The sequence below is a fragment of the Nyctibius grandis genome, chromosome 11, assembly GCF_013368605.1.
Source record: "Nyctibius grandis isolate bNycGra1 chromosome 11, bNycGra1.pri, whole genome shotgun sequence".
Taxonomy (NCBI): Eukaryota; Metazoa; Chordata; class Aves; order Nyctibiiformes; family Nyctibiidae; genus Nyctibius; species Nyctibius grandis.
The window spans coordinates 22,943,452-22,970,509 of NC_090668.1; the positions used below are offsets into that span (position 1 = coordinate 22,943,452).

The window sequence follows — 27,058 nt, forward strand, 5'->3', positions numbered from 1 at the left end:
ACAAGACCCAGCGAAACCCTCTGCCCACATAGTTATAATTCCCAAGAGAACTTTCATATGCTTTTGTTTTGGGCAGTGACAATGTGCATATGTTTTGATTTCAGGCCCCCCCATTGGTTCTCATGCTTCAGTTTAATGAAGACAGACCAGCTATTAAACTCTCCACTTTTGGCAAGCTACAACCCAGCTTCTAGAGTTCCTTTGACCTTGCAAGTCGGAGTGAGATTTTTTTAACATGTTGCTTGTCCAAGGATATTACTGAGTAAATGTTTTGATTTAGCAAATACATACATTTTCCTATTGGTGTTTGGTTTTAAAAGTGTAAAGTGCTTGGACTCTTTTATAAAGAGCATAAGATAAAGATCAAGATTAATAAATTAGATAACTGCTATGAAGCAGAACAGCAAAGTTACCCCTGAGTTTTTTTAAGTCAGTAAGAAAAAGTCTAAGAACAGTGGAAATGGACAGATATATTTTTGTAGTTAAGCCATTGCTCATGATTAAAGTGAATTACAACTGTGATAAAAATAGAATATCCACAGAGATATCATAAAATTGATTCAATTAATTTTCTGTTTACTTGTACATAAGCAGGTTTCTGATGAAAAATATTGCTGAATATTTTGCAAGAAATTTCTTTAAGCCTTTCCTGTTCTTCCTAAATACTAGTGCATGCCTGAAGGAAGGAAAAGAAGTTTGGGGCAGTCCCAGTCAGTCAGCTGGTCAGTCAGACTTCTCTCTTTAATACAGAGACATAACCATTTTTTGCTTTGAAAGTTACATGAATCACAAATCATCCCTGTCATGTGAATCCAGACACATCACAGTTTGAAGAAAAAACAATGTGCCCCAAATGAAGAAGTTTGCCACAGATACTTGAACTATAACACTGTTTGGAACTGAAAGACAAGATTTCACCTTCTGGAGCATAGATTTCATGGATTCAAATTCCAACACTGTGGTTGTAACTGGTAAGATTTTTATTTTATTCTTCTTTTAGCTAGAGATGGTATGCACACATGCTTGATCTTTGTCGTAAACAGTTCCCTGAAGGGAAAAACAGCAGCAAATGGTCATACTAACAATTCCAAATGGAAAATAACTTGCTGCTGCGCCTTCCTAAGAAAATCAGATGCATGTCAGAGGAAACAGACTTCAGTCTGCCCTCTTTACTGCCATCCAGTTTGGTTTGTTGTTCATTCCCTCCGTGTTTTAATCTTTGTTGACATTCTCTCTGATCTAAACCACGTAGCTGAAGGCAGTGAAGGCTAGTATTAGATAAAGCTTTACCCAAAAGGAGCTCTGAAGCAAGAAAACCAGCTTGCATCACAATGTCACATAGTCAGTGTCCAGAATTAGAGCAACACATGGCAAGTTTCAGGGTCTCAGTTTCATGGCAAGGGGAGGGAGATTTAAACCGGAGATGCTGCCTCATCACTGCTAAACTAGACCATTACATTTAAATATACCAAAGGAGCATGCCTGAACATGCAGCACAAGGGACCAAATTTGGAGTTTCTCTTGCTAGCCATAACTACTGCTGAATCACAGTGGCAGAACCACTGGCTAGAGACATCTGAGCTTTAAAAGGTTAAAGCTCTTAAGGAATGCTGCTACTGCTATTCCTCTTGTTGCCACTGGCTCATCTAAAGGCAATCATTACACATATCTTGACATGTGAGTTGCTGGATAATTTTCCACTGCAGGTCATCTGAGGACATAGGAAAGAGGTTGAAGCTACATCAAAGAGATTTGCATATTGCTGTTTTCAATTAAACCTTTTTTTTTTTTTTAATAGCTGCAAGATGGGCAGAACTAGTTTGGCTTGCTCTAGACATAACTGCAGTTGAACTGAATGGGAGCACAGAATAGAGCAAGAGGTATTTGCTAACCTCTTAAAAGGCTGACAATCTGGTTCTCTCCTATGATATTTATGGCACATACCCTTGATGGGCACACTTCTTAGCACCTTATTACTTTTTTCCTCCCCTTAGATAGCCATTTAGGTGCAGAAATCTACTTGTTCAAATAGTTTTAGACTAGTGTGGCCCATTAAAGACACAGGTGCATCTTTGAGCTACTACAGAGATTATCACAGCATGCCTCTATCACATTTTCACCTGCTCATACTATAAACCTGCTGGCAGTGAGCCCAGTTTATTACAGTGCCTAATAATATTCAGCCAGTTAGCTTGCCAGATTGTTGCAGGTATTTCAGTACTGTAAAGCTCTTACATATAGTAATTTCTTTTCATAGAACAATTTTATCCTAAGAGGTAGTTTTCTTATGGCCAACCACTAAGATCCATGTATTTCATTGTGAGCTATTTAATAACTTTACTATAATTCTACAGTTCTGCATACACATGTACAGAAACATGCACAACAAATACAGCTTCAAAATGGAGTAGGTGTCAACCTAATTTTGCTCTGAAAGCGAAGTGGGACTAGTGAGGTTTTATGTTCCCTGTTAATGTGAAATGAGGACTATTTCCCCTGTTCCCTCCCCATAGTACAAAACTTAAACCTGGGGAAAACATTGTCAAAAATACTAGCACCATCAGGCTTTTCATAATATTAAAGAGAAAAGATGGAGCAGTTACAAAATAAGTATTAACGAATCAAGACATGCTTAAAGTCTAGCATTAATTAAGCTGTCATAAGCCTGCACTTAGGCTTAATCGTCCCCACATACAAGTGCCTTTCACTGTGCAAAATAGCAATCATATGCTGTCAACTATTGATTTGTCCATTTAAGGATTTTTAAATATTTAAGAGTTACAGCATTAAAACCATTTCACAAACTCGTTTTCACAAACTCGTTTTCCTGCCACCCAGTATCTAAGACTTGGCAACACTCTGGACTGAGAACAGTAATTGAGATTAATAAAGACAGTGGGAATTTTCCATCAAACTTTTTCATGACAAAATGCCCATCTGGCTCAAAATTAGTTTTTTTTCTTTTTATTTAAAAAAAGTCTTTCACAAAAGAGGATGCATAAAATTAAATGTAGTACTTCGGATTCAAAGAGTCCTTTTCCCTTTCCTCCTCTCTTTTCCTGGGGGGAAAAAGGAAGGAAGATATTTTGCCCAGCAACACAAAAAGCACATTTTCCCTGATAGAAAACTTAAGTTTTCATTACTTGGGATTAAAAAAAAATTACAAATTAAATAAAATTTTTCAAACATTTTCATTAAGTATGCATATCTTCATCTTCATGAGCTTTAACAATAAGAATGGTACATTGACTGGGACCTGGGAGTATTTAACACCAGATCTTTTAGTAGTGATGTTTCTGTGGATGACGATCCTTGCCCAAAATCATTGTTTCCATGATCTGTCCTATTGGCTCCGGTACATTTACCAGCTTCAGTTAAGGCAACTCAGAAGTAAGCCTTGACGTGAATTAAGATTGCAGGATTAGTTCTTATATCAATGCATATAAAAAATGAAAATACTATTCCCTGAAGTGTTATAAAGGCTAAGTCCTATCTAAAAAACTCAACCTCCATAACCAAAAGTATGAAGATAAAGAACAAATATGTGTGTGCATACATGTCGGCACTTAATCTACAACTGCAGAGCAAGCATAGCTTAAAAGAACCTCTCTTTCTTTTCAGGTTTTGGTCCCTTTAGACAGTACCTGGTTAATTCTAGCTGGGAAGCAGTGAAGGTAAGCATAAAAAAAAAGGGAGGGAGGTGTTTGGTTTTGTGGAGATTCCAATACAAACTGTTTTCAGGCTTTCCATTCCCTTCAAGAAAGTTATTTCTCATGACTCATGAAATAGAATTGTGCCTCATGGAGCAGACTCCCAACATAGAAGAAAGAGGATAATTAAGAAGTGAAACTATTTTATTTGCAAGAATTTTTTTTGTGCTATTTAAGCACTTTTCAAAATACTATTCTTGATTTTTTAGAAGGGTATTTTTTTGCCTTCTCTGCAACTAATGCATATGCCACAAGTTATCTCTATCTTCAGTAAACGGATCATCTCATACCACAACTCATTTTGTCATGTCTGTGTGAGGCGATTTCCTTCTCATTCAGGTGTGGCCTATTGAGTTCTTACTGCCTACTTCAGGAACACAAAACCAAAAGCATGCCAATTCTAAGTATGTTTTCACATCTCAGCTTTGGCTTCCACTTTCAAATGAGTGAATTCTACAGCTGAAATTGAAAACAAGGTCACTCAGATTTCTTCCCCCTCCATCCACCTTGTCTAGCAGTAACAACACGTCTAAGAGAGAGTCCTGAAAATTCCTGCTTATTTCCTAAACGTATGTATTAGAACAAATTTAACTGTGTGATACAGAGACAAGGTTTGGATACCTGTCTTTCAGCATAAATTTTTCTGCTACAGTTGTTTATTTTCTAATTATTGTTTGTGTAAACCTATGCTTCTTGGGACACACCAAAAAGTTCCACAAATCCATTATTTTTCAGGAACAGGATTACTCATTTTTAAAATATTATCTAAGTTTTAACAATAACATGATTTCTATCTTTAAATATGTCTTACAAAATAAACACCCAACCATTGTATGTAAGAGTATGCCTGCTACAATGAAATAATTTACTAGTTTGGTTCTTTAGTATGCTAGCTCAACCTAAAGTGTGAAAGATCACAGTATATATGTTCAAACAGCAGGAACAGCTGCAGAGATTTGCTGAGTATGTGTACAAGTCGCATGCAAGGTTCATTCGTTCTCCCTAGCACAGACAATGGCCTTTCCTTGAGTTCAGTTACTCTCATAAGGTATTGATGAACAGTTATTTTGAGAGGATCTTTCACACAAGTTCTTAGCAATTCCAAGGCAGAAAGAAGGTTAACACGACGGAATCTGAAACTAGTTAAAGAACTGTCAGTAAAACTGAATTGGAAGATTGGTCCAGTATCTGTAAGAAGTAACATAATACTGGTAAAAATGGAAAGCAAGACATGTAAAACAAACTGAGGGGACTATGTTCTATTAGGGAGACTGAAATAAACCCATAAATATTTCAATTCTGGACACTGAAATGAAAAAGGTAGCTGTAAGAGAGTACTAGTAGTGATAGAAAGATGATGACTCTACAGGGCTGTAACCATATTACAAGCTTTGGTGACAGCTACTGAAGATCTGTCTTGAAAATGAAGAGTAGTCAAGCCAAGACAACTGAAAAACAAGGAGCTAGTACATTTTTCCAAAGACCAAAGCTATAGCAACTCCACCAACCTATACATATTTTCTGTTCTAGTTTTGCTGGGTGAAGAATGCTGAGTGCGACTTGGTGTTTGGAAGAATAAATCTATTACCCACTACAGGGATGTTATCCCTGTAGGCTAACGAGAAACAAAAATACTTCTGTGATACCTTTCCACACCCCAGTCAGCACATGAGACTCATAAATTATCTTAACTCCAACTTGACATGTGCCCTAAACCACAAATACTTGTCCGTTGACAATGTTCTCGCTCATTATTTCCTAATTCCTATCGGTTCCAATTTTGGGTGCAAGATCATCCTCTTCTGGCTGAAAATAAAACATGTTCTTTATCTGCAAGCAAAACAGGGTAAAGCAAAAACGCACCAACGAGATGAGTTTTCTGTAACAAGGCCACGCGCTGCCTACGCCAGGAAGTTGTTCTATAACAAGGACTACAGCATTCCATAATGAAACAGATGTCAGGCCCCGTATATGGAGGCAAACAAATCCATTTCCCTCTGATGTGACTCCCTCTGTGCAGAATTAATTTGTATTCATACTGGGGATGCTGTTTTGGTTTCCTGTTCCCTGGCAAAGGTGGTTAATCCAGACAATTCAGGGAAATTTGCTGCAAATCTGGAAGTACTTGGAATGTTGATAGGCTTCTCCATGCTAAGTAGCAATCTCATGGTATTGTTCTATTGGCCTTGTTCACATGAGTAGCCCTGTGGTCTTCAGGAAGCTTATGCACATATATTAAAGACAGCAAAATTTAGTATTTCCATCTGGAAGCAATCCTGTCTTGGCTTTGGGGTTCCTTCATGGATCACTGAAGTGACATAAAGCCCTCCTGCCGAGTCTCTTTTCTGAGAACCAAGCAAGAGTACGCTCCAACTCATCCTCAGGAAAGTACTGAACAGCCAGAGCAGAGCTACTAAACATGACTGCTTGGGCTTAATGCCTCCGTAGCATTATCCAGAACTATTTTAATTACTACCTCAAAATGAACTGCGTTCTTATCAAAAACCTGGATACCATGGCACCCTCAGTGATGTTGTAACGCTGATACATGTCGTCTTAAGAGTTCACATCCCAGAAGGGTCCTCACACCAACAGCACCTGAAATCCTGTAAAAAATACATGCAGCAGGAGTTCCAGCGTCCTAATTCTCAAAGCATAGCCTTGCCCTCTATGCTTTTTGGAACGGAGTCTTTGCCAAAGAGCAATGGCTTCACTTTTGTGAGCCATACTTGCTCTTACACACAACTGCTTCCTTAAGATCCCTGTTACCAGCTTCTCCGTGAGATGCTGTTGCACTCTGCCTTGCTGATGGGATCAGCCGTTTTCCTGAACCTCTTTTCTTGCTGTAGGAAGGATCAGAGATTGATCCAGTGAGCACACAGCCCACTCCAATAGTTGCATCCCTTCTACGCCCTCACTGGGTGCTCAGAAAAATGGTTGTGTGATATTATTTCTCTTACAAATCAACTATTTACTATTAACTTTTGGTGAATAAGCCAATTTCCATTTTCTGAAACCCCCAGGAATCAGATGATAAATGTTAATAAAACTCTCCAAATCTCTATTTCTGCTGGTTTAGAAAGAGTATTTGGTCTGAATTCTTGGATTTCTTATTGCTACTCTGTAGCAGTGCATGTCCCACATTGCCTGTTTTATTGTATGAAGATAGAATTTAGCAAGAACGCGAGGAGTACCCTGTTTTTGCATGAACCCAAGTTCTCATCGCAGCCCAAGACGACTCACACACAAGGCACTCATCAGCACTGTATCCACAGAGTTCTCATTCCTCAGCAAGTACCCCTCAAATGTTTAGAGAAAAGGACGGTCAAATGGATCTGAAAGTGCAGCTGAACCTGTCAATTCAGGGTCATTGAGAAAAGCTTCAGAGCTTTTAAAGGCCCTGTCACATGGCCCAACATGGTTGTCTTGCACTAGAAAGACAGCTTCTCTTTTAGAAACCTGTCTCACTAAGTTTTTCATGGTTCTCATAACTCCATTCACCTGAAATACCCTCCTAAAGTGTGCACAAAAGCTCCACTTTGCAGCACTTTTAACTCTGGAAGTGCAGGACATTCTCTCTAAAGGAAAACACCACCAAGTACTTACTCCACATTTGCTGACAGATCACATTGAGTTATCATGATGTGTTAGTTCTTCAGCACCACATGGGACCCTCAGAATCCCAGTTCCCCTAAATTATTTATTCCATATTACAGATTGATGTTCCCACCTAATAACCCTCAATCTGACTCTGTTTGTGTGTCTCCTCCAGAAACTCCTGTCTGGCACTTGGCAGCTAAATAACCTATCAGGGCAGTCTACCATCAAGGTCAAAGTCCCCAGTTAATAGGGCACAAATGTAAGTTGAGTGACAACATTCACAGTAATTAAACTGTTAGTGCAAAGAACAGGTCACATTTCCAACTGCTTCTGGGAACTATGTTTGCTATCGGGAGGTGAGGATCAGATCTCAGAGCGCAGTTTTTCATCCTGCCACTGACCATGTGGTCTGTGGAAATTTGTCATTTAATCTCCCTGTCTCTCTCCCTTTCTGCTTTAGTTTAATTATCTATGAAACTAAGACGACATTGCTATTTAGTTCCTTCATTTCTGTTCTGGAACTTTCTTACCTCCCTGAAACTTTAAAAATGTATCTGCAGGATTAAAACAAACACAGAACAACCAAACAAAAAAACTTTGTTGGCAACATACTTGCAGACTGACTGGGTCAGCTGATAACTTCTGGTTTTCTTTGTGCACCAACACAAGCCTCCTTGAGTGAGGTTCACAAAATTAACACAGGCAGCCCCCTGCCCCCCTCCCCAGCAACCCAAACCAGTGACAACTCAGGCAAACTCAGTGAAATTTTCTGGAGTTTTCTGAAAGTTCAAGATGCTTCTAACATACAGTCCCCCCATCTGAGCACAACTGCTCTGGGCAAATCACTTCTCTGCCAGGAGGGCTGCGTAACAACATGGGCCAGAACTCCAGCAGACCAGGACTATGACCACAACTCACTAACTCAAGGTTGTCAGCTGATAATGCTGGATTTCATTTCCCCTCTAGAAGAACTTCCCAACAAAGAACCTTCATGCTTTCTTTCGCTTTTCCCCACAAAAAAAGTCCTCCAAAACTTTTTTTCTCCTTTGAAGTTTCCTTTGCTGTTTCAACTACAAAAGACAGGCACTTGTTTACTGAATTAACTCACCAGCGTGAGCTCTAGTTTCCAGATGCAGTCATCCTCCTCTAGCCATCTTCAGTCTCTCACCTTCAATGCAAAAATGGTTTTGGTTAAGGCTCAGACAAGGAACAACCTTTTTTTTTTTGTTCCACGTTTGCACAACATCTGGTCTAATGGGGTCTAAGCCCATGGTTAGGATTCTTAGACAACAAAGCAATACACATTATTGACAACATGCTGCAATTGCTTAGGACATAGCGAACCATCTTCCTTTGACACAAATTCTCAGCCCTTTGCTACTGGCCAGCATCTGGTTTTGTCCTGCACGGAAGTATTTCTGCGTGTTTCTCCCATGACAAATGGTGACAACAGAATGTCAATCCAGAGAGCACGAGAGAACAGCCTAACACCTTACTTTGGGTCTCCACATTCTGTACCAAAGTTATGGGTAGTCGAGTCCTCTAAGCCTTACAGTTAAAAAGGAAGAATCTCATTAGATGTTAAAATTAAAGATGCTTTAGAAAAGAAAATGCTAATTGTGAACCAGCTGGGGTTTTCTTTTTTGGACGCTAAGGCACAGTACAGCGTTCTTAAGCAAGATGATGCAATGGTCTCCCAAAGACTGTCAGCGCCCAGAGGGAAAAAGGCTGGCACTGTTCTCTAAATGTGTTTACTTCCCTGCAGGCATTGTTTCCTTGCTTGTGTCAAATAGTTTATTGAGCACAGCTAATCAATGTTTCCGCTGACAAGAAAATTGGAACAGTTTATACAGGAAGCCAGTGTTGAAGGGCAGATTTCCCAGTTAGCACGGCTTAGAACTGTGGGCCTTGTCCGCACAAGTATCCTTAGTGAGAAATGAAAGCTTGAGAAGACAATGACATTTAATAAAAAGTCAAAGGTTTCTCAGGCTAATCACATACCTCTGCTGCTGCTGACTTTTTGCCTATGCCGCCCTTGAAACTTCAACTGTACCCTCCTTTGGTGGCGGTCTGCTTAGATGCGACAGGGATTTTCAGCCACCACTTTACTTTTCCGGGACAAAGCTTTCTACCTCAGATGCAGTCCTTCTGCACCCTGCCATTGCAGCCGCCCACCTTCTACTTACAGGCTTATGCCTTGTTCATTAGCTCTATTCCACTGACAAAATAATTTCAAGTCATTTCCACACAACGTTTATTCTCCAGACCATCTTCCAACCATCTGGCCAATCTGCTGCTTTGAAGGGCGCCTTTGTTTCTTTCACCTCAGTTCTGGGCATTTTTGTTTCCTTTGGGAAAAGGTCCCATGTGGAACCTCAACTCTACATAAATGACAGAAATAACATCCCAATAAGTGACATTTCCTTTTACTAGGGAAACATATTCTAGATTGAAAAAGAAATTAAACCTATTCTAAATGTGACCTCCCTCACGCTGACAGTCACCTTCAGCAGAACTTACCTGAACCAGTAGAAGCCAGCAGATCGTGTGTCACTTGGGTGGGCAGCTAATGTGAATTCTCCCTCATTTGTGTCTTTTCAGAAGTGCAGGTTTATCTACTAGATTTTTCAGAGGAACAGCTCGTACCTGCATTAAAAGCCTATTGAGATGCTTTCAAGTGTGGACCCTTTCTGAGAGAGCCTGTATTTCATGGTTCCCCACAGACCAGTCCCTAAGCAATAACCATTCCCGCCCACTGGAGACTGAGCATCCCTTTGGCAAACACAACAATTGCTCCACACGGACGTGACGTTAGGAAATCAGTTAGCACGCCTTAGTCTCTTCCAGTTAAAAAGGGGGAGCTATCACAAAACAAATGAATCTCACTGCAGACCAATGTTTAGGAACCGCAGGCTTAGACAGCGTTACATTTCTCTTTCAGATGTTTTCTCAGTGGGTTCAGCCTGATTTCTTTATCAGAGTCTGAGAAATCCAATGCTCTTACGAGTCCATGGTGGCTTTTTTGTAAATGCAGGAGCTGTCCAAGAGAGGCCTTGGTAAAAACATAGATCTCCGTATCATGCAGCTGCCAGTGGTTTACCAAAAAGCAAAGGAGCAAGTCTTCAAGATATGGACAACTCTACAGCCACTGGTGAGTAATTAGAAAGTTACACAATTTTCCCCCTTCATTTATCAATATTATTATTCTGAGTGGAGCTTTAAAGAGTATTGCACAATATGTGCATCAGACAGCTCTGGAAAATGACTATTAAAACTGTGATAAAGGTTTCAAACTGAAATTTGGAGCACACAGTAATTAGCATGCTGTTTTAACCCCGTGCCATCTAAATGACATAACTGCACACTGAATACGGAAAAAAAAAAAATCCACCATAAATTGCAAAAAAAGTGCCACAGCTCTGAAGTCCTGAGCTGACTTGCTGCAACAAAAACGAACTAAAGCACAATTTTGTTCTCATTTATAGTCTCCTATCGAAGTTTTAAGCATAATCTACAGCAAGACTCCCTACCTTGAAGCTAGTATTACACATAATGCTTGGCACTATTGCCTTCCGTGTTTTGAAAAAACAGCTCTCATTTTTTATTTCCTGTTATTCACTCTGGTGGGAAAAAAACAGCTTACTGTTCACGTTGGGCTGGCTGCATCCGCCAAAGCACTCATCATCCTTGAGCAGTGTGGGAAGAACAAAGGCTACCAAGAGATGGATGCTTGTGGTTTTCGCCCAGAAGGTGGCTGTTGCATGCTAGATGGCCCGGAAAAGATTGAATCTACAATTAATATGAAGACTGTCTGGAAAAACATTTCAGTGGAAGGGATTGATATAATCTTTTCCAGAGATGCGGGAAGGTAAACAGTAAAAGCAGAAGTAACTCAATCAGCTCATTTAACCTTGAAGAATCTTTGCAATGACTTTTCCTCCAACCAAAATCACTCTGAAGCAAAGTCTTCAGAGGGGCATGAGGATGGAATGGGGATAAATTTAAATTTTATGTAAAGGAGCCTTCATGAAAAACTACAGCCAGTAGATATTTTTCCATAGATTTGTAATTCCAAAAGAAACAAGTTTCAACATAGCACACCCTGTGATTAACAACCCCAGTAAACCTGAGCTGTTAAGAGTCTGAAAGCAATACTGACTAGTAGCAGATTTTAATCTATTTTCCCAACTGGGAGGGATACAAAATGTAAATACACTGAAGAACAGAGCAATTACGGGTACCTTCAGAACCGTGCCTGTGATCTCATCGGGTGTTTCAGTAGTACCAAAGTAATTTTCTATTTACTAGTCTTCATTTTAAACACAGAACACAAAAAATGGTCTCATTTTGAAAAAATAAAAACCAGCTAATTTTGGCCCTTAATTTCAGGATTTGCACCTCCAACTTCAAAGGTAAGGTGATTAAAAAAACCCCTCCAGATGGCGAGACTGTATGACTTGCACAAAAAAACTGTAGTAATCCACTAGAACCGTGTGGTTGTAGTTCCCAGTGGGCTGTGTTAGCTTTCTCATCTCACATAGCTTATAGAATCCTTGAAAAGAATGCAGGTCTTGTGATTTTTTTTTTTATCTAAAGATCCTTCTGGGTGGGTGTCTGAGAAACCAAAAACATCAGATAAGGAACATTTGTTTCTCAAACTTGGTTTGTTTCAGCATTTCCTTTATTCTCTAAGCAAATATGTTTTTAATAATTTCATAAACTAGATCTGGTTTGGCTACTTAAAGAATATTTAAATGTAATCTAACTTTCCTGTTCCTTAATTCAGGTTTCTGGTGGTGTTTTGTTCTGATTATTGCAGGTATATCTGTGATTACACCTACTACACTTCTCTGTATCATGGCAATGGAAGAGCGGCTTTCATCCATGTGCCTCCCTTATCCCGGTCGGTAACAGCAGACTTTCTAGGAAAAGCATTACAGACAATTATCTTAGAAATGTTAAAACAGTGTGGGGAAGAAAGAGAATAGGATGGATCATGTAAGAAAAAGATGAGGGTTTCTTAGAATGCAACTCCTTACTCTCTTAAATGAAGCGAATCTAAAGATTATTTAAAACCCTTACATAAAGGATTTTATATTCCGTGTTATTTTCAGTGAAATTTCCTTACAAACCCCAAACAACTGTTCAGATCTCTCTTTGGTCTTGAAGAAAAGAACACCGAGGCAGTCTGTATTGCTAACAATAAGGTTGCTTCAGATTTAAGACGACACAAAACTGGACTTAAAACATTTTAGATGCTTAATCCTAGTTCTGATGGTTAGGAAGACATTAATACTTGCTGAACCAAGAGGGATGCTTACAGCCTAAGGACATTCAGCACTGGATGGATGTAACAGAGATGCCCCTCAGGCCCTGTCCAAGTCCAGAGAGATACTTCAGCTCTACAAAGTGCCCACATAAAAATGGAAACATGGGGGAAAACCAAACACACGTAGGTATCCTGTTATGTGAAGCATTACAAGTCTCTCTTGGTGACCTGCTGTAAATCCTGGTTTCCACATCAGAAATGGGCTACGAACCCAGGAGGACCTAAAAGAAAGTAAACACAAGGCTGGAATCCAGCTGGAACTGTAATGCTATTAGAAATTTGAGTTTCAACTGCCCGAAAACACCACTTACCCCACATTCTCAGTGCCTGTCCCAAAGGTAAACACTGTAGGCCTTCCACAGAGCACAGCACAAAGACAAGAGTCTTTCAGAAGAACAGGTCACGGCTTTTCAGGGACTTCTACACCAAAATCAAAATGATAACTTCTCCCAAGAAAGGCAACCGCTGGAGCACCGTGCTGTGGCACATTATGTTCCTTACAAAACAGGAACCGAATAAGATCCCAAATTGTAGAACTTGGAGTCAGACAGTGACAGATCACTTCTGTGCTTCCCCCTTGCCAAGCCAGGCTCCTCTGTGGCTCAAACACAGCTACACACAGGACTGCACCATGGACGTTGGCTATGACAGAGGTTTACAGCACCTCCCCTTCAGCACACAGGGAACATCAGTGCACGCTCTCCTTTACAATCTTGCTAGTACCATGACAGACAAGGATGAGATACAATTAGCAGGTCTTTTTCAAACTCTGTCACTAGAACAGGACAGCAGCAGCTTAATCTGGACACCTGGGATTTCTCCAGGGAAGCAAAAGTCCCTGCCCCAAGCATCACGTCAGCAAAAAAGGACGACAGCCAAACGTAACAGCACGGACAGCTGATGCACCTTTGGGCCACCACCGTGCCTTACTTCAGCTGACATTTTGATGACAAGAGTCAGAGGAACTGGAAATGCCGAGGTAACTCTAGTTTTCTTGCCACTCTCTTGTACAGTGACAGTTACAGAAAACTGATAACCATGTGCTGGATGGCTGTGAGGGTAAATAGGTGGGTTTTCTTCAAATAAATAAATAGATAAATAAATAACCTTACCTTATTCAAGGGAACTACCTACTGCAAACAGGACTCAAAGTCCCATCAAGAAAGGGCCCGCAAGCTCGGTGTCGCGAGGTGAAAATACTTTTCATTTCAACACGTCACGGCAGTACTGACCTCTACGAAGATTTGTTCAGAGCAGCTCAAGTAAATGCAGCCAAAAAGGGCAGAAGAAAAATGGAGCTTTGCTCTCAGTTCTTTACCTTGCACTTGCTTCGCATAAGGAGCAACAAATTCAGAAACAGGCAAATGCATACAGAATTCTTTTATTTAACTTAAATCATGTAGTACTGAAACTACTAGAAAAAAGCAGAGTAAGAGAAACTAAAGGAGCCTTAGCTTCAGCCATTCAAAATAGACAAAGTTTCTTCTTTTCATAATGTAAAGAATCCCGAGTATATCGCAATAACAGGAATAAATTCTTACAACAGAATATACAAAAACATTTTGAATTTTTTTTTATCTACTGATTCATTTTAATATAAACACAGGAATTTCTTTAGGAATAATTTATACACAGCAAGTCTTTTTATGTAATAAATTGGCCATGTTATTGTTTAATTTCATCTTAAAAAATTTAAACAAGAAAAATTGGAAAATGTTGTATTTGCAACTGCATCCATTCCTTAGCACTTTCTAGTTTTGTTTTTGTCCCAGAGGTAGACAAACTCTGGCCAATCCTTTCATCTCAAACCTCACTGGTTCAGAAAACAGAAGAGCTGATTTTTAAACAGTATCCAAGTCATCATAACCCTTCAGCAATGCGCTTAGTCAAATTTGGGGGGAGTGAGGGGAAAGGGATCTTCAATATTCTTAAATAAAAATAAATAGGGACCCTGCCTTGATCATTTCAACAAAGCTTCAAATGGTGCTCAGCATCTTTTTTAAAGTGATAAGAAATCTGCAAATACTTCTTCAATAGTAATTACGAAAACCATCTTCCCTCTTTCTCTTACACAGTCGCATCCTTCAAACCACGTGGCCGCCGTAACGCAGGTACTGAACAGCACAAGTGAGACTGGGTAGCAGCAAAACCCGTTCTGTTTCCCCGACCAGTGAGGTTCTGGTAATCCATTAAGTTGCCTGCCCTAGACAGTAAAGTGAAATGACCAGTGAAGATGATCCCACCCCAACCAGAGGGCTCTGGAAGACCAGGATACTGAAGATACAGAACATTTCCCTAACTCCTTTACTCATTTGCTGGATACTGGGAGACAAAGCCTGGGCGGGCAGGGGGAGAGGGACACGCCACGAGCTGGACAAGGTAGCGATCCTTTTTGGCATATCATAAAGCTAGCTAGGAAACCGGTACCATCAAAAAAACCTGATCACATACAGACACACCCACACACAGACACAGAAAAGTGCCCTTAAATTATCTTTTTAGGCATTTATAAACTACAAACATTTTATAAAATTATTCTATGTACTTACAAAATGCAATGAAACATTTAATTAGTTCTTGTAAACCAGATCTTCGTCAACTGACTACCCGTAATCTACTGGACTTAAAAGCCCTATTGAAAATGCTAATGGGTTACTGATCAACAGAACGCATACAGGAAAAAAAAAAAAAAAAAAAAGAAAAGATGAGCACACACGCACACACAAACTAGGGACAGTCTTCAGGTACTTGCAGAATGGCCCAACTGTAAGTTGAGACTGATTCATACAGAGCCATGGGAACAACCGTTACACTCCTGGTCATGAACACCCCAGTGGGGAAGTCCAGAGGTTTATTTACAAGTACCAACAATCAGAACTGTGACACCTGAGCTCTGCCGCTGTCCCACACACCAAGCTCAGGAAACTACCTCAAACTCCTGCCAAGCCCCGTGTCTTTGTCAATCCCCATTTCCATACCCTTTCTTTTCATGTGTCTCCACACAAACACCTCTCGATTGTGGTTTACCCAGCTGCGCTCCATTTCAGAGGCCGTTCATCGTCTCTGAGCAACCAGTTTCTGAACTGAGGCATCCTTCGAAGCCCTCCTGCCTGTTTATAGTTCTGTATCTTCAGCACCCCTGGCCACTAGTGTTGGTTCTACACAGCATTCTTAAATTCTTGTCTGCACAACTACTCATGGGTTAAGTTGCAGTATCTGGCTTTCATCACTGGTTAGTAAGGAGTGGATCCCTCGCACCTTCCTCCACTGTTGTTCAGCCCAGTGATTAAATACATGGTTGACAAACAAAATAAGAATAACAGGAAACAAGTGTTACTTGTACTAATGGAATGAAAAGGGTTTAAATATATATATATATCTATATTATAGATATACATATGCAGATATATATATGTATATATAGATATATATGTATGGAGTTACACAAACAATAGGAGTGTTGGTCACTTCGACTCAGGTTGTACCCAACACCCCTCAGCAGTTCCCAGAGGACCTGACAGCAGTTCCATCTGCTGACCAGGTGTCCTGGGCAAACTGGGCTTGCTTTCGTTTGTTTCGAAAGACCAACAGGAGCATCAGTGCGAACATGCCCAGAATCACACAGCACTTCGACCCAGCTTCACAGAGCAGAGGCACCACGCGGAGAAAGACTCGGTGCCCACAGGCTGGCCCCACACTTCCCATCACGCTCGCCTTCCACGTCTAGTTCATTGCTCCCCCGAAAGAGCACCTTACGCAGTACCTGAGTACTGAGTAAGCTGATGCTTCTGTGTTTACGTAGGAGCCACGTCCCTTTGCAACCAAACCACCTTCTGTGCCACCGAGCGGCTTTTAAATGCGAGTCAGGTGAGAACAACGGCCGAGCACTAAAATCAAAGCCGCCTGCTCCCCGCAGTGATGCCCATTTGTTATCCTACTGCACTGAAACATCTTGATACCATTTGTCAAAATGCTGGTTTTCAGGGCTGGGTGGGCTTTTGTTTTTAATTTATAAACAAATTGGATTACTTTAACTTTATTCAAACACAGCTGAAGTTCTAAATAAATTTTCCATACCAGACAAGCCAGTGGTCTCAGGGAAGAACAACATTACAAACCATATTATGACTCTATCAAGCCAACATTAATTCTCAGTTGTTCACATGCACAAACAACTTGATTTACTGTCCAAGGGAAGCCTGCATGAAAAACCCATGTGAATAAAGCTATTCAAAATGCACAAAACACAACAACAAAAAAAGCTATGGAAACAAACAGAACAAAAAAAGGAATTAAGCTCGAATTGCAAACACAGAACGCAATGGTATCATGAAGGTGGTTTGGTCCAGGAGAGCTGACTGGCATCATGCATGCGTACGCGATGCCACGTGACTGTCTTCTACTGAAGTGCTTTTTGAAATGTTTGTTATGATGGGCGCTACGTCGTTAGTGTTTCTTCCTAATGCATTTTAAAACCACCTACATACAATTATAAAAACCAGTAACTTGGACAGTTTTAACAAAACCCTCCTAGCCAGCTGAAAGATCTGAGGATCTCCAGTTGTGGTAATCAATATGTGCAAGAGAGGGGAACAGTCACCGCACCAAAAGGTCACTGGAACCTCATAAAAAATGGAAAACCAAAAACAACGTGGTAAAAACTTTAAAATTTGCTGGTTTCTCAAGGCTGGAGAGAAACGCTCCCTCCAAAGACCAACTCTATCGTACTTAACCACAGCGCTGTATATTCAAGAGGCCGTGTACAACTTGAAGTAGCCAAGCACCACGTAACTCAGATACCACAACCAACACCTGCACGAACAGCTGCCAGAGCTGGAAAAAGAGAAACATTATACATCAAGTTGACGGCAAGCTCGTGTTAGTCCTGTGTGCTTGTAAACCAGTTACACGCTGTCAGAGGGCAGTTAAAACGTGATGGCTGGTCCATCAGAATCCACAGTTATGAAGCATATAAATGGGGGGAGAAAAGGGAAGTGAATTTTTACTGGCACGTTAAAAGTAATCAATTCATTGTTAGTTTTGAAAAAAAATCAGTGCTCTCATCAAACAGAAGCAGCAAAGATCCAAAGCTGTAAACTCGATGTAGTAGTATCATCCAGCAGCCTGTGACAGGTTATTTCACTGTTTTTTTGGTCAAGAAAGCAACGCTATTGCTGCACGAGCCAATTTATTTTTAGGTACTGACTGAGCCAAGTGTCTTTTCAGTGCTTGTGGCATCTGAGGGAAAACTGGCTGGAATGACTTAGCCCATTCTACGGGACAAAGAGAAAGACCATTCCCTTTACTCTAGCAATTCCTCTGGACCTTCAAACATTGTAAACAATTAATTTCTGTAACAGATTTCATCAAATACTCAAATTTGAAGTCCTCGTATCAGGTCAGCTATGTCTCCGCTCATCTAAACACGCAGCATTTTGTTGCTGAGCTGAGGACTGCTGTGACAGCACGTTAAAAAGCTTTTGTCTTGCCTTACAGAATGGTCACCCTAATTCAGACAACTTTTGCATTTCTCCTCACAATAATGAATCTGAACCAAAAATTTGGAAAAACTCCTTGGAATTGAGGCCAATCTTCTGAAGTGACCCTTTGTGACAGGCAGCGACTGTTCCCCTCCAGAACCTAGAGCATGTGGTATATGGAGTGAGAGGTTACCAGTATCAACGGCATTTATTGGCTGCTGAGAAATGTGAGATGTATTTTTTATATACACACATATAAAAAAATAAAGAGTGAGGTAGATAAATGTTTGAAAAAAATCAAAAACTGTCCCCCTGTCATACTCAAAAACCCTTATCTCAGTATTTAAATTTATTATGGGGCATCTCTACAGTGATTTAAACTGATATCACAAAAATAAATAAAAAATCCTACATAGAATACCTTCTTAATTAACTTTTTTGTCTTTTTCATTTTTAAAAGGGAAAAATAACTATGGGACAGAGGCAAGAGAAGATAATGGGACCTAAACTACACAAGCAAAAAGCACTACAAACTTTTTAAAATCTCCAGTCAAAACTAGCAATCAGTATATTTTAATTCTTTGTTCTTACTCAGAAGAGTTAAACATTTCCATCCCAGAACCACCTCTTCACTGCCATCGTTTGGTTGGATCAGTGCTAAACAAAGGCTTAGATGCTGTAACTGACCTAAGGTGAGCAACGGGTGTGACTGTGGTTGTAGCCTGTCTGACGGCCCCCTCCTTCCCCTGTCACCAAGGCTTCTGCAACCGAACAAACAAGCTTACTCATTTTCTTTTGTTCTGAGGTTTGGTCTATGATTTAAGCAACAAGCTCGGACTTGTACAGGTTTCCATAGCTGCCAACGCTTAACCGTTTTATAGCCAAGCCACTGGCCCCAGCTACATGCTTTCCACCCGGCCCCATGGAAATGGCGCAGTGGGTTTGGTTGGGTTTTTTTAAACCAAGGGGGCAAAGTGCAGCCTGGGGTGCCCTCCATGAGGGCTGCCTCGTTAGGATGGCGAAGAGCTGGGGCTTGCTGGAGCCAGGTGTTCAATGGCCACCCTACAAATGCCTGGCATCACCAGCTGCAACTGGTATAGCTCTTGTTCATGGGGTAGAAGGGTTAAAATAGTCTTTTTAAAAATCAGTGACCCAAAAGCCTGGTGTCTGCTGTTGTACCCAACAAGTAATAAAAAAAAAAAAATACATGTGTGTGTGTGTGTGTCTCCGTGTGGGGAGTGTGTGTGGGGATGGGTGGGTGGATGTGTGCCACAACCAAAACAAGCGGGGAGGGAAGGAGGAGTAGGACCCTTGTACAACAATGAATATAAACACTGAACAAGAATGTACTAAATATTTAACCTTTTTTTCTGACCTGAGTTTGTATCATGCCTTGCACTGTAAGAGACTCGCATGCTGTCTGGGCAGAGGTTAGTGGGAAGGAGGGAAAACCAGGGTTTAAAAACACCACACCACAGCACTGCTAGAGTGTTTCCGTGCGGGGTGTCCCTTCTTTCTCCATCTCCCCCTCAAAAGCCCTGTAGCCCACACAGCCAAGATGTTGTAAAACAACTAATGGGGAAAAAAAAAGAAAAAAAAAAAAAAAAGAGGAAATGTATTTATAAAAAGGCATTAAACAGTTCATGGCAAATCATATGAAAGGTATCAGTTACTGGGAAGGAAGAAGTAAAAGTTACACACTATAGTACAAAGCATAAGAAAATTTGTTGAAGTGGGAGGGAAGGGAAGGAGGGCAGACCTGAAGGTTTTCATAGATTAAATCCACAAAGATAAAGAACAAAAAAAATAGCAGCTTTTTTCTGTACAGACATATAGATGAGTATCTGAACCGTAAAAAAGTTATAAAAGTGACACAAAAGACAATGTGTATGCAAATGATCCATGGTCTAACATAGAACTGCAAGACCCTTCGAGAAGTCTTAATAATAAAGAGAAAAGGTCAACAAAGCATCATATACTTGAATCCGGTTACTGCTTTTTTTTGTCTTCTCCAATTTATGTTTCTAGGTGGTTTTTTCCTTGCAAGCCTGTGAAGGAAGGCAGGCTGCAACGATGGAGATCTCTGCCGGTTACTTTCATGGTTTTCATGTTTCATTTTTGGCGTGCGGTTGACTTTTTTTGTACGAATGCGCGTGTTTGTTTAGCTCACCACTGCCAGTTTTGTCCAGAATTCACGGGGATGGGGACAGGGGTGGAGGGAGGGCTGGTTCTTTACCCCATCCCTTTTATCTTCTCCATCACAAGAAAAAAAAATAATCACATTTTGTCCAGTTTTGAAAAAAGATCTAGACAATTTCATTTTTCTATTTTTTTTTTAAATACCAGTGTATGATTGAATAGAATGTATTGGTCAGGATCTCTTTTAAACAGAGCAGTTGATTACTGTGCTCCTTCCATGCCTACAAAGAAAAAATAAAAAAAACAAAAAAACAAAAACCAAAGAGTTCAGTTTTTTGGCAAAATTTGGCAGCGTTGAAAATGGTAACAACCTTGGATGAATGATGGCCCTTTTTTATTCTTTTATGTGTTCCTAAAAAGATTAAAGAGCAACATTAAAAATCCAGTCTTTTTTAGTTTTTTTTTTTGTGTGGGTTTTTTTTTTTTGTTGTGTTTTTTTTTTTTGTTTGGTATTTTTTTATAAAGACCTACAGTGTTAGGCAGGTGCTTGCAAGGGTACCGGGCAGCCACCTGGCCTGCAATATCTTTGATCTGATAAAAGTGCTGTACGGTTGAACTTGCACGCAGATATGTTTCCCATTATGAAGCAAAGAGAAAGACAGAAAGAAAGAGAAAGAAGAGAGAGGAGAGAGAGAGAGAGAGAGACATCAGATCTCAAGTTTTCTGTTGCTATTAAGTGTTAACATTAGAGTTTTAAAAGGCCAACTGTGTGCCCCATGAATGGAGTCCTTTACTGGAACAAACATCTGCTTGCATATTGAAAAAAAGAAAAATACGATAACTTGTTTACTGAAAAAAGGGTTCTCCCAAGTGCAGCTATGGCAGTTCTGAAGATCCACTGAGGTACAGTAGGCTTTTGAATATATTGTAATTTTCTTTCTTTCTTCCCCCAATGCGTGTGTTTTTCTGTGTTTTATTTCTGTGAGATTCCGGTTCTAAGGATCAGCAGGCCGAAGACTGGGGCAACGGTAAGGCCCTCTCGTTCTTGCGTCCCCCGTTCATGTGTGCGTACGGCTGTCTCTCCTCGAAGCTGGCCCGAAGGACCACCACGCCTGGGCCGTTCTCGGCTTTGTGTCCTGAGTGCTTGTCAGTGGGTTGGAGGGTGGAGGAGGGATCTAAAGGAATGCTCTCCATGTTTTCAGTCTCCAGGTCAAGCTCCTCGGTGTCCGGAGGCTTGTTCTCTTCACTGTAGAAGAAGGAGACCTCTTTGAATGCTGGATCCAGCTCGTCTTTAATGCTACCGATTATTTCCAGGAAGGAGGGTCTCATTTTCGGATTGTACTGCCAGCACATGCGCATCAGTTCAAACCTGGACAGGAAACACACAGCAAAACCAGTTACTGAGGTGTTCTAGGAGCCCCGGCTGGAGCCCAACCAACCGTGACTGAACCGGACCGTGCGTTTTAGGAAACCATTCAGTTCTGACAGGAGATGAAGTGACAGAATATTCACAGGCTGAGATCCTGGTGCCACATTTCAACCTTCTTTCTAATCATTGATTTACTTCTAGAGCTCCTGTCTCAACCTTCTCCACTCCCTTCCACACACTTGCCCCATAAAAAAGTCTCATGGATACCCAAAATCCAGAAGCATTTCGTATTTTTATTGGCTTGATAATTCTCTCTTCTTACTCCAAAATAGTCTGTGCTTAATCACACAGCTACATGACAGTGCCTCTCAGAGTAGCTTTTTCAAACAACCAATCCCTACCCAAACAATATTGTCTTGGAAAAAAATAAAATAGAAAATACACACAAGGTAAAGCACTGCTTTTTTCCCCTGAAAGAAGAAAATTACATTAAAATTAATTGTAATCCCCCGAAGATATTTGCCAATCTCAAAGACATTCTCTAATCTTTTATTTCAAAATTATGTTGTTTTCATTTACGACCAGGGATGCATTAATATTTTACAGAGTGTGAGATCATCTGTTTGAGTACATCCACGATTAGATCTGTACAACGTCCCATGCTGGCAAAACAAAACCACAAAATGAAACAGTAATACACACAAAATGAAAACAGCATTTTCATGACACAGCAAAATGGGATATTCCCGAGAGATCGCCCTGAGCTTTGAACACAACACAAGAAAGGAATTCACTGTCTGTGAAGGTGAAATAGGGATGTCTTCTGTTAACACAGCACAAGTAATAGGACAAATTTAAATAAGAAAAGGAAGATTAACAATAATTCTTCGAGCCAATCCTCTGTGTACACACTACTCAGAGGAACACGCTGCGTGTAGGAAGTCATCACTGGCCAAAACTACTACTTTCTGTGCTAGAATAAGAATGGATCTAAAAAAAACACCAAAGAAAAATCTTTGGGTTAAGGTAACGGACTGGAGAATCCTTCACACCTCTGACTGACCTCCCAGCACTGTGACCTGCAGTCCCAGTAAGACCCCCGTTCCCTGCCTGGCCAGCAGCCTGGGCCAGTGGCCAGCCTGGGTTCATTTCCCCACCTCTGCCTTCCCCCGTAAGGTCAGCCAGCTCACCTAAACTTTTAGGTCTGATTCTATAAAACAACAATACTGTTTTCCGAACTTCCACAGATTTTCAGCAAATAAGCAAGCAATTCTACTTTATGCTTTAATTAGCCCTCACTGCCTTATGCCCTGGCAGCAGCTTACGAGATCTCTGCACCAGTGTGTGGAATGATTTTTTTTTTTAATATTAAAAAAAGAGACAAAACCAAACAAAAATTCGCTCCTTTTCTGAATACCACCTAAGTCCATCACAGAGTAATATCTTCATGTCTCCAGAGTCCCTGCTCTAGAACAAACCTTTCAACAGGACTGTCACCGAGCTGGAAAACCCTGGACTCTGAAAGCCTGTGGCTGTGCATCGCTGCCCACAGCGGGGTCTGGAGTGTCTGGGAACCCCGGTCTGAAACAAAACCAAAGCAAAGCCATCCCCTCCGCCAGAAACTGGTTCCTCAGGAAATACCGTTGCATCTCCTCATCGGGTGCACTATGATGTGAACCAGCAAAGAGATGGAAAGCTGCTGTGTTTGGGATGCAAACACTGCTGAGAGTGCTTCAACCAAAACAAAAGCAATCTGAACTGAAGTGCGTTGGAAGTCACAAATATTCCTGTTAGAGCTCAGCTGGCACAACTCTGCAGGAACAAAAGTCAGCCACCTCAACACGGCCTTGTGACACCCAAAAAGAAGCTGGCAAAACCAGTCTGTGCTGGGAGTACTCAATGCTCTATTGTAACAGGCACGTAGACATATAAACACTGTTAAACTATCGCTTGTTTTTGAGTCTTTAAAAAGTCTTTCATAGAGAAAGTGAAGCCAAACTATAAAACTGCACTATACCCTCACCCACAAACAGGGAGGAAAGCTTGACACATAAATATATAAAATCCATTTCTGTTACTTCATTGCTGTTTCCTTTCCAGCTGACTGCTGCGTCCCTGAATAGAAGCGTGAGCTGGAGCCAAGAACACTGGATATTCGCTGGCGCGCTGCCCTGAGGCCTAAGGGCAACGCTAAGGAGATACCACAAGCAGTGGAGTAATGCATGTGACATCAGCACAAACAAGGACATGTGATGTTTCTTTTAAGCCATGCCAGATTTAAAAACCCTACAGAGTTCCCATAAAAGGATTTTTTTTTTTCTTTTTGACTCTGTGGGTTCAAAGACCTTGCTTACACTATCTTAAACAAAAAAACCCTTTCCAGTAGACAATGGAAGAACGTACAGGCTGTTAATACAACCTGAGCAGCTTTATAAAGTATGTTTCTGACTGGTGGCAAGTGAGCTCAAGGAAGTTGCAGGCATCTTCATGAGACAGAGGAACAGTCATTGTCTTGCCCATGCATCTTTTGCTCAAAGAACTGAGGAGAAACTGAGTTACTTTTTGCACTGAGACGGTAAAAAACAAGCTGCATTTCACTTGAGTGGGCGTTTGTGCTTTGCATCAGACTTGATTTGGTGGGGAAAGGTGAAAAGACCTCTCCTGTTCTGCTGCTGTTACACGCTGACATTACCTCTGCGTAGCAGACCCTGGTTTCTAACCGAGTGCTCGCCAGGAACAAAGGGAGAATCAGCAATGCGTAAATAGTCTAGTCATCTACAATACATGTGGGGGAAGCAATTTTGCTTCAAAAACAAGAGTGGAATTCCAGCCTCCACAACTTTTAAAAGCCTCATGGGAACACGCTGTCTGAGAGCTTCAGCTGTAGCAAACCTTCTTGCCACGCAGCCATCACCTGATGAACACTGCCATAACAATGGTAGTTCATAAAAACATAATTTATTACACAGGAAGAGGAGAAAAACAGCAAAGCTCCTCCTGGCACCGTCTTATTGAACCATCTGTCTTACTGCATGGTTCTGTCTGTAAAACCATGCAAACTATGCCAAGAGGGTGTAGCATAAACAGAACTGAGTCTTGTTTCACCCTGCGTAAGAGTAAAAAGCCTCTAGAAATACCGTCCCCTTTGTGCTTAGCCCTTTCACAGGAATTTACCACCTCTCTGAACCACAACGGCACCATAAAATCCCCCTTTGCACAAGCACCTGATACAACGAAGCTGCAGAACAGAACCTCTCCAGTTCTTCAAGTGTCCTTGGTCTCTGATCCATCTAAAAGCCACTGACTCGCTGCTGCCAGGGGTTACCAAAGCACAGCCACTAATGAGCATTACCAGCATTGGGGTCTTAAGAGAGATGGAATGTCCACGACTGCTTGTGCCATGGAGCATTCATGCAGGGGGGGCAACAAGAGGCCCTTACGAAAACTACTGCCCCGTGGCTGGAGCATGCACGGCTGTGTCAACACTCACATAATCTACAAGGTTAAAAATAACAGATTTGGTGACAGTTGCAGCAAGATTCTTCTCTCTATTCTCATCTACGCTTCCCCACAGCAGTCTACCTCCTCCACCTGTTCTGGAGGGTTTTGTACATCAGTATACTCCCCTCTCTCTACAGAAAGGTAAATTCCTGTTCTGCCCATAATTTCAGTTGTTTCCAAGTCAAACTATTTTTTTTTTTTTTAAAAAGTACCTCTGCATTTGTAGCCTACCACATGAGATACACAGAAGTGTAGTTCCTGGCTCTCCTTCTTGCTTCCCTGCAGCAGGTGGACTTTGCTTTCTGGACATCTTGAGTTAATATTAAAAGTATCACATACCAGTCAGGCTCCACCAGTAAGAATTTGTGCTGTCTAAAACACACCTTCCACTGGCACAGACATGCCAAGAAACCTGTCTTTAAACAGAATCTTTTAGCAACCTCCACAAAGAACAGGACCCCTATTTTACTAAAGGTTTCATAAAGCGCTTGAAAAAGCAGTTGCCTGAAACGTGCTGGGCATGCATGGCAGATCCATATGCAATTTCAAGGCTCTTTGCAACGCTGTCACAAGCCCCTTTCTGTCCATGCAGCAATTTTCTTGTTGCGTCTGGTGCTGAGAAGCAGGTTATCAGACAGCTGGAGAGGGGAGAGGAACTGCCTACAGACCAGGTCTCCGTGCCTGCCAGCAGCAACACACGTGAGGTTCGAGACTGGCAGCAGTTTGTCAGGTTACCGAGTGTTGCACAGCATCTTTACAGCATCCTGGGCAAACAGGATGGAAGACAGGGAAAGCAGCAAAAACACACAAAGAAAAAAGCACCACAGTAAAGCAAAATAGGTTCTTTGAATGCCAAATGCATGTGCATGGAATAAAGGTGAGATTATTCCTGGAGCTCCCTACTGTTACTCCTACAACAGCCTATTTGAATTTCAGCACACTTGGGTGTCTGTCCTCACACAACGACAAAACAAGCTGAAAGGGAGCTACAGCAAGTCACAATAAGCTTCTAAGGTCAATACATTCTGGTTTGTTTGGGGTTTTTTTTTGGCATTTTGGACAGAATCAGGATGTTTTATACACAACTATACCACCAAAAAAAAAAAAGACACCACTAAACTGGATGTGCCTTAGTTCTGAGTTCAGCCCTGTTCCTTGTTCTGATGGAGAGAAGTGGCTAAATTCAAAGGAAGATTTCTTTTTTATTCTGCACCTCCCCAACACCATAACTGATGTGTAAACAGCTTCTTCGTTAAAATCAGCACAAAAAAGGCCTTTGCTGTTACACACAGGTGCAAAGGTTCGCTCTGTCAGACAGTGCCCAAATTCTCCCAGCTCACAAGCCAGTTACCCTGAAAGTGGATTCATCCAGTAGCAACAGGCAGCAAGCAGAGGAGTATCTCTGGGGAGGAAGAGGAAGGGGAACGGGCCAGGTGGGCTGCAGTGAAGAGAGCTTCTTGCTGTGACTCCCTTCCTGTCCCCCTGTTCATACCACACATGCCCCAGGTTAATGGGGAATTTCTAAATGCTGAATCTCTTGCTGAGTTTGTTCTCACAGTAGAGGTACTTTTTTTCCTACGGACTCGGGGAGCTGACCCCTTCACACACCCTGTTCTTCCCCAATTTCTGCCCACTCCCCCTTCCATTACACAGCTCTGACCATGTTAAACAATCTCCAGTCAATCTGCCTGCCAGAAATTCTCCACAGCATCATGGAAGGGAAAGAATGTGAAACGGAGGAATCACATGGCAGCTACACCTCCCCCTGCATATACCACCCACCCCCCTCAAACAACAAAACACCACTGCCTGTCATCTGAAACCACAGCCTGCGCCCCAGCCAAAAAAGCTCTTTTCCTAAGAATCCCAAGCAGCTGAGGCCCTTAAGTGATTGTATCCCTTCTGTGGGCCTCCAACAAATTTCAATAAC

The 27,058-nt window shown here is 41.3% G+C and overlaps 2 protein-coding genes across 3 annotated transcripts in view; one reads left to right on the forward strand and one right to left on the reverse strand.

Moving 5' to 3' along the window:
• The first annotated feature begins 905 nt into the window (after window positions 1-905).
• PGPEP1L (pyroglutamyl-peptidase I like) lies at window positions 906-14,143 on the forward strand. Its single transcript, XM_068409753.1, has 5 exons — window positions 906-971; window positions 3,622-3,674; window positions 10,345-10,461; window positions 10,949-11,178; window positions 12,130-14,143. Exons 1-5 carry the CDS (start codon window positions 938-940, stop codon window positions 12,296-12,298), a joined length of 603 nt encoding a protein of 200 aa, XP_068265854.1. The 5' UTR covers window positions 906-937; the 3' UTR covers window positions 12,299-14,143.
• The window catches only part of IGF1R (insulin like growth factor 1 receptor), a 190,619-nt gene continuing 177,638 nt past the window's right edge, over window positions 14,078-27,058 (reverse strand). For both annotated transcript variants that reach the window (XM_068409751.1, XM_068409752.1), the window contains one exon: window positions 14,078-21,627. In XM_068409751.1, coding sequence (XP_068265852.1) covers window positions 21,261-21,627 — 367 coding nt within the window. In that variant the 3' untranslated portion in view covers window positions 14,078-21,260. The remainder of the gene's footprint in view (window positions 21,628-27,058) is intronic.

Coding starts and splice junctions, on each gene's coding strand:
- PGPEP1L (XM_068409753.1), top strand. CDS start 938: ATGGATTCAAATTCCAACACTGTGGTTGTAACTG. Junction 972..3,621: donor CAACACTGTGGTTGTAACTG/GTAAGATTTTTA, acceptor CTTTCTTTTCAG/GTTTTGGTCCCTTTAGACAG. Junction 10,462..10,948: donor GGACAACTCTACAGCCACTG/GTGAGTAATTAG, acceptor GGAAAAAAACAG/CTTACTGTTCACGTTGGGCT.